Source organism: Siniperca chuatsi, linkage group LG4 (assembly GCF_020085105.1).
Source record: "Siniperca chuatsi isolate FFG_IHB_CAS linkage group LG4, ASM2008510v1, whole genome shotgun sequence".
Classification (NCBI taxonomy): Eukaryota; Metazoa; Chordata; class Actinopteri; order Centrarchiformes; family Sinipercidae; genus Siniperca; species Siniperca chuatsi.
Genome location: NC_058045.1, coordinates 47,501 through 60,842, shown reverse-complemented (window position 1 = coordinate 60,842; position 13,342 = coordinate 47,501). Strand labels below are relative to the sequence as shown.

At 39.7% G+C, this 13,342-nt stretch overlaps 1 protein-coding gene across 2 annotated transcripts in view; it reads right to left on the bottom strand.

Annotated features, from left to right (window-relative positions):
* Nucleotides 1–794: 794 nt before the first annotated feature.
* The window catches only part of LOC122874984 (kelch-like protein 25), a 52,728-nt gene continuing 40,180 nt past the window's right edge, over nucleotides 795–13,342 (bottom strand). For both annotated transcript variants that reach the window (XM_044193624.1, XM_044193625.1), the window contains 2 exons: nucleotides 12,984–13,342; nucleotides 795–974 (listed from right to left, as the gene is read on the bottom strand). The exon at nucleotides 12,984–13,342 is cut by the window's right edge and continues 58 nt beyond it. In XM_044193624.1, coding sequence (XP_044049559.1) covers nucleotides 13,014–13,342 — 329 coding nt within the window. In that variant the 3' untranslated portion in view covers nucleotides 795–974; nucleotides 12,984–13,013. The remainder of the gene's footprint in view (nucleotides 975–12,983) is intronic.

The window sequence follows — 13,342 nt, the reverse complement described above, 5'->3', positions numbered from 1 at the left end:
CATTCTGACCTGATGAAGATCCAAGAAGGATCGAAATGTTGTCATTACTAAACTTTAGTGGCATGGAGTAAGTGTGCAGGCATTAGCTTTAACATGATAACATAATTTTCATCAGTTTGTTTTTCATGCTCCAAATGCAGCTGTTATTGTGTGAACCCCCCCCCCAAAAAACAATTTGATAACTTGTGTTATGAATTGGCGCTATATAAATAAAACTGAATTGAACTGAACACTGATGGTTACCCGATGTACTTATGCACCAGTAAATATAAACCCATATAAAAATTAGTCTGACTTTTCTCAATGTAGATGATAAAGAGACAGCAGTTTTAATGAGCTCTAACCTAAAATTCTCAAACCCAATCCCTTAATTGATATTGTATTGGTGCAGATGTGGTAGTAATACTAGTAAATATAGTCAGTGTGTGAAGTACAACCTGAAATAGGAGCTGGATTTCGGTTCACAGGAAACTTTGGTCCTGTTATCATTTCTGATTTGTTGTATTTTTTTTAGGGACACCATTGATGTATGTAAATTTTGTCATCTGGCAGCAATTGCAGCTTGTGTCTTTACACTGGAATGGTTTAGTAGTGAATTTCATGACTAATAAGACATTAAATAAACATGGCCTCAGAAAACACACACACACACAAACAAAAGAACACTCAAATAGGTTTGTGAGCGCTCCATCAGTCAACAAAAGCATCCATCCATCAGTGTCTGTTTGAGTAGTATCACATTCATTAGGAAGCATCAAATGGAGAGTAATTCTCTCTTTGTGTAATAAGACCTGGGTGTTGTGCTGTTTTCTTAACCACACCGCTGAGGACTGATTTAGAGTCTGTGAGGTGCGGCTTGTTTTTGTAAGGATTGGTCCTGTGTGGAGCTCCAGCCTCAGCCAGCTGCTGAATGCAGGATGGAGTCTCAGAGATTCTCCTCCAGCCGGCCTTCCTTTCTCAATGGACATCAACACCTGAAAAAGATAGGAAGCCAGGAGGGAGACGAGAGAGAAAGATTAGGAATGTACTCAATTAAACAACATGTTGGTCATCAGTCTCTCTAATCAGTCAGTAAATACAGTCATATCTGTGTATATATTTATCCTAACCAGGATCAGTCTGTCTGATAAATCAACACTGCAGCCACCAACAGCAACTGTTTTGGTGTTTCTGATGCATTCAACCTGATTTCAGTTACATAAATCCATGAGCTTTCATTGTTCCCTTATTATCTGTAAAAGATTAAAAGTAGATTTAATAAAAGACAGAGAAGCTTAATGGTTTCTTCTTTGTTCCACCTGGTGTGACTGCTGCCCATGTGGTTAGCCCGGGTTAACTGTCTGTCATTTTTATTCATTTCTGTTGAGTTTGCTACAGTTTCATAGCACCCAACGCCCACACTTCACCACTGACTACTGACTTCACACATCGTGCTTTGCTTATTTTTAGTTATTCTTAATAAATTAAGTGATTTCAAAGACCCTACAGAGTTGGCTAGCATGACATACTCAGGCAGGGAGTTCCAAAGCTGAGGGACACGGACCGAAAAAGCCCGGTCACCTCGGATAACAAAGCAAGTGGTTGGACCAACTACGAGACCGCTGCCTGAGGATCATAAGGGATTAACATATCAACAATAGAACTAGGGGCCTGACCATGCAAAGCCTTAAACGTAATAAGCAAAATCTTAAAATCAATTCTAAAACATCCATGGAGCCAGTGCAAAGATGAAAGAATGGGAGTGATGTCATCTTATTCCCTAGAGTTTAGGGAGGGGGGGCTCAGACCATACCCATTTTTGAACTATGCCTTGAAATCTGCCTTCATTTTGATTTCAACTACACACCTGTAAAGTTTCGTGACTGCATCTTGCACGGTATCGCATTGTCCACCGACATACACACATCTTTGATGAAAACTGAAGCCTTGTAATAATAATAGCTTAATGAAGCTTAATAATATTATAAAGAGTACGGTCTAGACCTGCTCTATAGGAAAAGTGCAATAAGATAACTTCTGATAACTTCGGCAGACAACAAATAATTTAAACGTTCTGCCGTGGGTCAGATGACTTTCCTGGCGCCATGCTGGAGGAGGAGGGTCGTTGCCAGATAGGGGCACTAGTGGACAACACTCTGACTGGGTAACTGGGCAGGTAAACTGGTGTTGGCCAAGAGGACGGGAGGGGTCTGGAATCAGCTGCTTGCTCAGCATCAGGCGAAGACGAACTCCAGAGGCGTTTGGGCATGGCAAAGGAGTTTGGGGAGGTGAAGGTGTTAGGATGGGCAAGAAGAGAACGTTTCCCATTCACAAAAGCAGTGCTGATGCTGCAGTCACCAGGAGGGGAGCACAACAGGACTGGATCATCAGCCAGATCAGCCAGAGATGCAAGTACATTTGAAAGTGAAATAAAGAAATAATCGTCAGAAGTGAGGCAGGGAAAGTCTTTTCTTCTCTTTACCAACAGATGCACTAAGCACTAGGATTACAGTCTAAACTATCTGCTGGGGCTTTCGAGGCATCCAACGACAGGCCGATAACATGGACCTCTTCACTGGCAGGTTCAAGGGGGGCTAGCAAATCTAATTCATTTATGTGTGGTATAACTTGTGTGACTGCTGCAGCAGATGGACCTGGTGACCACTGTGTTAACTACAGCTAAAAAGGTGGGGACATGCAGGTGGGGAGTACACATTCAGTCCTGGCCAGGTACAGGACAGCAGACTCAATGAAAGAATATCAGAGGGTTTTCACACACTGGATTTTAGCTGTAATCCTGACAGTGTTCAGTATTACAAATGGTATATAAACATAATGCAGGCATCATAGTCTAACAGATAAACAAACTGTTTAGATAAATGATCCAAAATACATGCAAAAGTAAATGTCAAAATAGTTATCACTGACAATTCCAGACTGATCAAGACAAAATCTTAATAAATGGCAACAGTGTTATATAATATCATATTGTTACTTTTTCAATTTGCTGTACTCAGAACTAAATATGATCTCAGTGAGATTACCTTATAATATTATAAAGAGTACGGTCTATAGGAAAAGTGCAATGAGATAACGTCTGTTATGAATTGGCGCTATATAAATAAATAAAAATAAATAAAATTGAAAAACCTTATAAAATTTTTCCTTCACTAGAAACATATTTCAGCTTTTTTTAAATGAATATTTTAATCTTTACGTGGTGACAGAATTTACAACATTTACAAAAATAAAAATAAAGAAACACTGCACTTACTGAAAAATGTAGATTGTAGGATCATGTCTCTATTTTTATTTCTTAATGCAACACGTCACACACACACACACACACACAAAACATGTCAATCTAATGAATCTAATGAATTTGTCAAATCAATATTTACAACAAATTAGGCCTTATAAAATACAGTGACAACTCAGTGTGATCGACACTTTAGATGTTGGTGTTTCTGGGAAAACTGAGTAATCTGGATATAACCCACTGACACCATTGCCATCAACAGCATGTGTGTGTGTGTGAGGCAAGGGAAAAGGGGAAAAAACTACAAGAGCACTGATGTCTGCAGTGTGGAAACTGTTGTGATCCTGCTCCCACTGAGATGAACTCAAATACACAAATGTAGTGTTTTAAGCTGATATTCAAATTACTTAGCTTGTGGCACAATATGAAACAAAAATGTCTACTGAGTTGAAAATGCTGAAATGCTGCTATCTGAGTAGCCCAGAGTTAAGATAAGTTTTTATTGATCTCATGGAGTGAAAAGAACCCTTGACTAAAAAGTTCAAATCAAGTTGTTTTACTGAGCTAAGTCTTTGCACATATTGAGGTTTGATCTCTTCACCCATAGAGGGGAGGAACATTTCCAAAGGACACAATAATGTGCTTTTTGCATTTATTGAGTCGTCTTTTAGACTTTATTGAAATTAAATGTTACCGTCTACTTCCTGTTTACCTGTGCAGTTGTCATATTACACCCTCCATACTGTCCCTTATGGCCTCTATCCGATGTCTGAACTGTGGTGTGGTTGACACTAATTTATCTGATGTACATGAGTCATAGTAACCCATGACTTTCCTTTCATTAAGGAGAAATGCTGAGTTGAACACAAGACAACACTCCATGTTCTTGTTCATAAACAAAGTCACAAGCTTTGTTCAGATCCGTCAGTGTACTTTGAGCTGGAAAATAGCCTCTTCTTTATGCTGCTGTTCATCATTCTGGGCTAACATGACTAATGAGATAAGTAAGAGAAATAGGATATATAATTAAAATTGGTTTAGGAATAAATACATTTGAATCTTAACTCAAAATGTTTAAAATGCTGTCAAAAGTCACAAATACTTTCTTAAATAAAAATTTTCAATAATCTAAACCACTGGTTCCCAAACATCGGGCAGAGGACCGATACCAGACCACTGCCCATTTAATACTGGGCAGCGAGGAAACAATGTGATTCCCCAAAAAAAGCTCAATTTTAAAGAAAAATAACTTTCGTCCATGCCACCTTTTGATACTAAAGTAGATAATCTCATCAGCATCAAGCAGGATGCCTGCTAATAGCTGGTTCTGAATGGGGACAGCTTCTAAATGAGTAAAAAACACTATTTTTAAAGTCAAGTTCTTCTATCAGCACTGAGGAAACCAGCAAGTGAGTTTAGCAGAGTGGAAAACGTGTCTTGTAATGATAATAATAATGATATTCATGTGTAACTGTGGGAGTAGAAGGCTCGTGGACGTGTGCTCAGCTCCACATTGAGATTGAGATTTATAAAACAGAATCAGGCATACGGGCAGCTTTATAAAGCTGATGAAAAGAAAGTGTCTGCATATTTCTGTCTTTGTGCGTAGAGAAAGTTTTAGACGTGGATCTCCAGAGAATTTTATGCATCTGACCTGGTCTGACCTACTGTATATTCATGTTTCAACTATGGACATGTTGGCGTGCTGAGGTAAGCGTATTGTCTCATTTCTGGTCTCCAGTGTTTGTTACTGGTAGTGTAATTTTGCTGCTCTAGCCAGTAAAATTTGTTCGATTCTCCATTACAGCGGCAAATTATCTGCTATACATTCAAACGTACACTAGTTCTGCTCAAGCACTCATAGCTCTCTCCTTCTTTTAGCAACTTCCTCGCTGAATCCGATAGTTTACATGCTATTCAGTTTTGCTAGCTACCGTTCTTTAGTTTAGTAGCTAGCGATGGCTTCTCTCTGTCCCTCTCCTGCTCTCTCTTGCCCCCAGTAGCTGGTGCAGACCGACCAGAGGCAGCTCCTGTTAGCCATCTCCCGGCAGCTCCCAAGCAGCAGGGAAACCAGGGAGGCTGGGTAACTGTCCGAAGGAAGCATAGCCCTAAGCAGAAGCCCACGGTTCACCACCAACCTGTTCACGTTTCTAACAAGTTCTCCCCACTCAGCGACACACCTGCTGAGAAACCAACTCTGATTATTGGCAGCTCCATTTTGAGAAACGTGTGTCTGCCCCTAACCACATAAATTAATAAAATCAAAAATTAACAGAAGAGGAGTTATACATAAAAACCTAAACAAAATTACCACACCACAAAATAGGAGAATTAAATGTGGACTCTTAAACATCAGATCTCTGTCATCTAAAGCTGTACTGGTGAATGATTTAATATCAGATTATAATATTGACTTATTTTGTCTTACTGAAACCTGGCTGGGTCATGAAGAATATGTTCCTAAATGAATCCACTCCGCCCAGTCATATTAATGCTCACATTCCTCGAGGCACCAGCCGAGAAGGTGGAGTTGCAGCCATCTCAAGCCTATTAATCAACCCTAAACCTAAACTAAAAATGAATTTTTATCTGAATTCTCAGAGTTTTTATCAAGTTTAGTCCTTAAAACAGATAAAGTAATTATTGTAGGTGATTTCAATATTCATGTGGACATTGATAATGATAGCCTTTGTACTGCGTTTATCTAATTAGATTCGATTCTACATAAACCCACTCACTTTGCATTGTGCCTCAGTCAGGATTTAGAGTGTATCATAGCACAGAGACAGCACTGGTGAAAATTACAAATGACCTTCTAATTGCATCGGACAATGGACTCTGTACTTGTCTTGTTAGATCTTAGTGCTGCATTCGACACCAACGACCATCACATCCTATTACAGAGACTGGAGCATTTAATTGGCATTAAAGGAACCGCACTAAGCTGGTTTAAATCCTAACTATCAGATCACTCTCAGTTTGTACCTGTTAATGATGAATCCTCAATGTGCGCCAAAGTTAATCACAGAGTTCCACAAGGTTCTGTGCTTGGACCAATTCTATTCACCTTATATATGCTTCCTTTAGGCAATATTATTAGGAAACCCTCCAAAACCTTCATTGTTATGCGGATGATACCCAAATATATCTATCGATCAAGCAAAATGAAACTAAACAGTTAGCTAAACTTCAAGTATGCCTTAAGGACATAAAGACCTAGAAGAACTGCAATTTTCTGATGTTAAACTCAAAAAAACTGAAGTTATTGTACTTGGCCCCAAACACCTCAGAGACACATTATCTAAAGATATAGTTACTCTAGATGGCATTGACCTGTCCTCCAGCACCAACATAAGGAATCTCGGAGTTATCTTTGACCAGGATTTAACCTTTAACTCCAACATAAAACACACTTCAAAGACTGCCTTTTTCCACCTACATAACATTGCAAAAATCAGGCACATCCTGTCTCAAATTGATGCAGTCCATGCTTTTGTTCCTTCTAGGCTTGATTACTGAAATTCCTTATTATCAGGCTGCCCAAATAAGTCCCTTAAGACTCTCCAGTTGATCCAGAATGCTGCGGCACGTGTACTGACCAGAACTAGGAAAAGAGATCATATTTCTCCAATATTAGCTTCTCTGCACTGGCTCCCTGTAAAATCCAGAATAGAATTTAAAATCCTTCTCATCACCTATAAAGCTCTTAATGGTCAGGTCTAAAATATATTAAGAGACAGAACTGATGTTGATGTATCCTCTATTGTGTTTCCTCATAAAAATACTTGATTTGAGGAGTATATGGTGGAGGATTAAAATATGATGGGCTTTCATTAAAAATCGCATTTTATTATCTTATTTTTCTTTCTCCTTAGATTTCCTCTCTCTCCTATTCCTCTTCAAAGGCGTACACTTTAGCGAAGTCTTTATGGGATTCTCTCTCGCAGTAATATAATCTTGACATGTTCTTAGTCAGCCATCTGATACAACTCTTAATCCCTACAATGACTCACACAGGTATGGGACACACAAATACTGACAAACCACACACTCCAAATGAGCAGATAGGAATAAACATGCACAAAAACAAATATAGATAAATGTTTGTAAGCAGCAACCACACTCTATTCTGACAGAAACATCTCTTAAGTGTCAGATACATAACTTACTCAAATAAGTAAGTTATCTTTGTCACACACACACACACACACACACACACACACACACACACACACACACACAGAGCCTCTGTTAATCTCACTTGGCTAAAGTTAAAGTTGGGTCTCAGAACACCCACTAATCTGCTGTCATGCATTAACATAAGAAAGAGCTCTGCATTAAAACTGCTAAATATTGTGACGCCTGACTAGAAAAGCAGCTTTGAGAGAAAATATGAGCTGTGGAGCTGGAAAATGGAGAAGTAGGATTGTGTAGGAGTGTGTGTGTGTGTGATGCAGTGGAGATGACAGGCAGCAGGGATACTTTAAAGCGATCATATTCATGAGTGATCTTAACCCTCTGTGAACACTGACAGATCTTGCCTAAAGAAGAAGGGCTTCTTAATCCTAAAACTGTTGCAGTCACAGACCAAATCATAGTGCAAATTTGTCTTTTTTTATAGCATGGAACATTTTAATCTTGACTCATGCTATGAGATAAGTATCAGTGTATGTTATGTTTCCTGTTGTACCAGTTTTTTTCATTGGCACAGCCCACAGGATAGGTAAATGGTCAAAGACACTATAGCTTTTGGTCTCCGACTCCGGGTGAGGGTTAAAATCCCACTGACATTTATGAAGACTTGCAGTCCTTTAGGTGGGCACTGATGTCGTTTTATAGTCACATGTTCCATGTTCCGTCCAATCATATATGGCCACAATGAATCTCTAATGTTAGGTGGTCCATATCAACATATGATATTCATTCTATCTGCACAAGTACTGAGCTCTGCTACAACACTGCCAGATGAACTGCAGCTCAGCTCATTCACATCTGAAGTATGAAGCAAACTGCAGCGACACAGTTTTGCACCCCTTTTTGACAAAACCCCCTAGTTTTTTTAGAACTCATACTGTAACAGGAGTCTACAGCCATATTAGCAGCTCTCTGGGAGTGTACTTAGACACAGTGGTGTTTTGAGCTAAATGCTAACATCAGCATGCTAACATGCTCACAATGACAATTTTAACATGCTGATGGTAAGATAAGATGTTTACCATGTTCCCCATCTTAATTTCACATGTTAGCATGCTAACATTAGCTAATTAGCAGTAAACAAAGTACAGCTGAGGTTGATGGGAATGTCATTAGTTCTGCGGGTATTTGGTCATAAACCAAAGTATTGGACACATTGATGATGATGACCTGATGATGGCGCTAGATGAAAAGTCAGAGGTTCACCAAAGTTATTACAATTCATCAAGAGGGGAACATGAATATGTGAACCAAAGTTCATGACAATCCATCCAATAGTTGTTGAACCAAAGTGGTGGACCCACTGACTGACCAACTGACAGATCAACAATGCGGCTAAAAACATACATTTCACATGTAGACCTACTTCAGAACATTTTCAGGAATTTGCTTGCTAACTTTATGAAGCCTTTTAATGTCCACAGTTACATTATCTATAGTTGTCCGGTCTAGATTAGTGATAAACGTGAAGCTTGTCTTGACCACAGCTGTGTTGGCAGTCAGACTGGAATATGTAAAGGCAACACAGAGATGAAGCAACTAACTGTCAACTAGATCACCTGATTGTGCTGAATGTGTTGATATGTGAGCCAAAGAGAAACAATATGAGAATGTGTTTGTTCGAGGCACTGCTCCTACAGCTCCATCAGTTACTGTATTTTCTCCTACCATGTAACATGTAATTAGAACAATAGTTCATATTGGAAAGTAGCCTTATAGAGGCATGTGCCTCTCTTGAGGGAATTTGTGCAGCTCACTCTCATTACTAGTGTTAAAATAAATTATTAATAATAATAATATGAGCAAAATCTGTTTTAATGGGTTATTAAGTCTTTGCCTCATGTCCCGTTTTGATGATGAATAAATTATACCCCTAAAAACAAAGTGAGGCAAACACTGCATACACTGAGCAGTCAATTTTCAATTAGCCAGGCTCAGTGGAGACCCATGGGAAAGGTGGCTGTTACTGCTGCTCTGAGTGCTGGAAGTGGTACTAAATTCCAGTATGATCCAACACCAAGCATTACGTAATAGCTAAAACAAGACAAGAATATTTACGTATACAATAAGTAGTGTACACACAGGGCGTGAATGAATCAACGAGGCAGAGATACAGGAGCTGTAAGTAGACAAGATGAATCTGAGAGGAGCAGGCTGCATTGGGAATCCAGTTTCATAACATGAATTTTTGAAGGGATGGGGGCGGGTGAAAAGGGAAAGAGGGGGCTGATGATGTAGAAATGGATGCATTACTGGGTGGATATGGATGTAGGATATTTATATGCTGCTGTCCCACTGCACAGGTTCTCTCTACACTTAGAGAGGACAAGGAGAACATAACCTCAGGAAGAAAGCTTCTTCATTGTTCACTACCTTGGTGTAGTCATTATATACTCCTGAACACAACCTGTGTTTAACCCACAAACAATAGTAATACATTTTGACTTTGGATAACATTCTTAATGATTATCATCCACAACTGGACTGAGAGACAAAGAAAAATGGAGATTTGTCAGTCTAGTCAAGTCTAGTATGTGACCCACGTATGTGAATAATACTCATTAGCTAAAATATGAAGAGGTGCGCTACTTCTTCATATTTTAGCTCATTTACCAAAGCAGTGGTTGGGTGTGGTCATAAATGTGCTCTATTGCACTTGTAACCACATCCAACAGAGATGTCACAGGGTCCTGTACACCTATACATCACTGCAGCAAGGTGAGGAGTTAAACCACTGGAGGTCAGCAAAGGCAATATTTTCTGTGGATGTTAAGTTGCTCTTTAAAGCAAAGCTCTAAAAGACTGAAAAAACATAATCATGGATGCCAGAGAGGTGGATTCAAACACAGAGAATGTAGAGTTCCTGGACTTTGAAGATTGCTTCAAAGGTGTACACTACATTTGCTGTGTTTTGAGAGAGAGAGAAAGAGAGAGAGAGAGAGGTTTTGAGAGAGAGAGAGAAAGAGAGAGAGAAAGAGAGAGAGGTTTTGAGAGAGAGAGAGAAAGAGAGAGAGAAAGAGGTTTTGAGAGAACAATGAACATCTAGGGGTGTAACAGTACGTGTACTTGTCCCAAACAATTCGGTATAAGTTGTTTGGTTCAGTACATGACTTTCTTCCATTTGGTATGCCCTGTTAGACCTAATTAGACAGTATTATTTGGTTATGTGTACGCACATGTGGAGAATCATTTAAAAGTGTGAAGAGATCTACCCAGAAAGCTTTGGCAGTGGCAGAGGCTTCGTTGTCATTTAGATCTATTGTTTGGGAGTGTTATGGTTTCCCTTTAAATGGTAAATGGACTGTACTTATATAGCGCCTTTCTAGTCGTTCTGACTACTCAAAGCGCTGCAACTACATATCTCATTCACCCCATTCACACACATTCATACAGCGACGGCAGAACTGCTCATCAAAGTAACTAAGCATTCACACACCGAAGGCACAGCCCTCGGGAGCAATTTGGGGTTCAGTGTCTTGCCCAAGGACACTTGGACATGTGGGCTGGGGGAAGCCGGGATCGAATTGGTGGACGACCCACTCTACCACTAAGCCACAGTTGCCCACGTTTCAGCTTTAGGTTTCAGACACTGGACAAAGAGTGCTGGATCTCATCGACCTGCTTCATCCTCTCTTAGCAGCTCTTGTCTCTTCTTCCTCTGTGTAATGGTATCCTTGAGTTTTGCATCTTGTGTCCTTGTCTAGTCTGTACTCTTTATAGGTTTCAGTGGTGCAGAGGAGGTTTTGTGGTCCAGGTCCTACCAGCTCTTTGTGGCACCTTGAAGTTGCTTGACATCTTTCACTCCAAGCATTCTACACACTGTCTGACACTCTTCAACCTACTACATTTAATTTTTACATAGCATTATACGCATGTTTGTATTTTATTTACCTAATATAGTTGCTCTGTTTCTCCACACTCTAATTGTACTGGTACTTTTGTATGTACAACATCTATTGCATGTCTGTCTGTCCTATAGGAGGGATCACTCTACTGTGGCTCTTCCTGAGGGTCTAAGGGCAGAGGGTGTCCTATGTTGTACAGATTGTGGCCTAACCACCTGAACATCTTGATATCAATCTAATTGCACAGCTTTGGGATGGACTTGAACACAGAATACATAGAAAGAAGCATCCTTAACACAATGTGCGGTTATCAGGACCAAAGGTCAGAGGTTTCTATTTTTCTGGTTACTGACTGTATGTGTGAATCAGAGGAAAGTCCGAGATGCATCTTGAAGTTGAAGGATAAGCACTGAGTCAGCCTAAAAGCTTTCATCAACACTCAGACAGATTTCTGTGCTTGTGTGTTTGGATTTAATTTTGTGTTTGTGCTGGATTTCTGGATTCTGGGTATTCCACATGACATAAGTTAGTTAAAGTACTGTTTGATTTACAACTGAGCAATTCACTGGGGGCAAACAGTACCATCAGTAAATCATTTATCATTTTCTCCTCCAATCTGATTATTATTCTCTAAAAAGTGCTTACTTTTTGGGATCTGGAGATCAGGCAATGATGTCACAACTCTAGGCAAAAGATACATTTTGTGTGCAAAATTTTTTAAAATGATAATATATTTTAAGAGCTGCTTGTTCTTGGTGATTTTATACTGAATTGAAGAGCCAAATGTGGGTTTAATTTGTAATTACTTGAAGAACTTTTATAGTATGTGGGGGTTTAGAGACTTTACAGTGAGCTGAAGATATCTATATTTCTTTTAACATATAATAGAAAGTAGTAACTTATGACATTACGCTGATTGAGTATCTTGTATTTAACCAACTTTATCTTGTTTTATAAATGTATTACATCATGTAGTAACATGTTTTTGTTGTAGCTACTCAACAGATTTAGTAGATTTAGTCGGTTTGGAGTATCTTTATCATAACCTGTATATTATATTATTTTGGTCCTGTCTAGATTCTATACACGTATATACAATATATATAAATTGTCTACATATACAAATGACAAGTATGATATTTCTTTTTCAATTGGCGCTCACAGGCGCTTTTCTGAAATGTCTGAATCTGAAGGTGTGTTCAGACTGAACACAAGCAAATTTTAGAGGCAGCGCGATTCCATATCAAGTCAATGCAAAGAGGCAGGTAGACACAAATCTACACAGCAGCAGCTTCAATGCTCCTTCTGCGTCCACACGGGATGCCCTTCAGGCACAGTACTGAGTGTAGGTCACGTCCGTTTTGGCTGTCACAATCACTCTAGTTACACGTGTAACAGAAGAAAATACTTGAAGCCAATAATTACACTTCGGGTCATTCATACAGCGTAAAGTGCGAGTAAAACCCTGTGTCCGTTCATGTAGAGTGTGTACTGTGTACTGAAAAACGCAACTTCTTGTGTAGACAAGCTGTAAGATTAATCTGCACCTTTTCTAAACCTGCACTTAATGCAGACTTTATCAGATCAGATGCGCAAATAATGGAAGGCAAAAAATTGCATTGGGTTCAGTCTGAACACGCCTTCAGAGCGCTGGCCATATGTGCAAACACCTACTGATCTCTTAGTGTCAGTCTTTCAGAATGTACCTGGAAATACTGGCTCCTGGTGTCTCCCACTTAGGCAGGTAGGTGTTTCCATGTGCTGACAAAGGCGGTGGGGATCAGTGAATAAGGCACAGTGGTGATGGAGTTCCAACTATCTGAGGTGGGGTCGTAGCAGTCCAATGTTTTACACCGCTGAGTCCCAAAATAACCTCCAACCACATACAGCTTATTTCCTGAGGCCACGGCATGGCAGCTCATCCGTTTGGAGGTCATGTCGCCCACTCGAGTCCACTGATTGGTTTCACAGTCAAAGCGATAAGCAGAGGCAGCTGTGAATTCAGTGTCGCCACCCATGATGAAGATTTGGCTCCCTAAGACAGCAGCCGCAGTGTAGCGCCAAG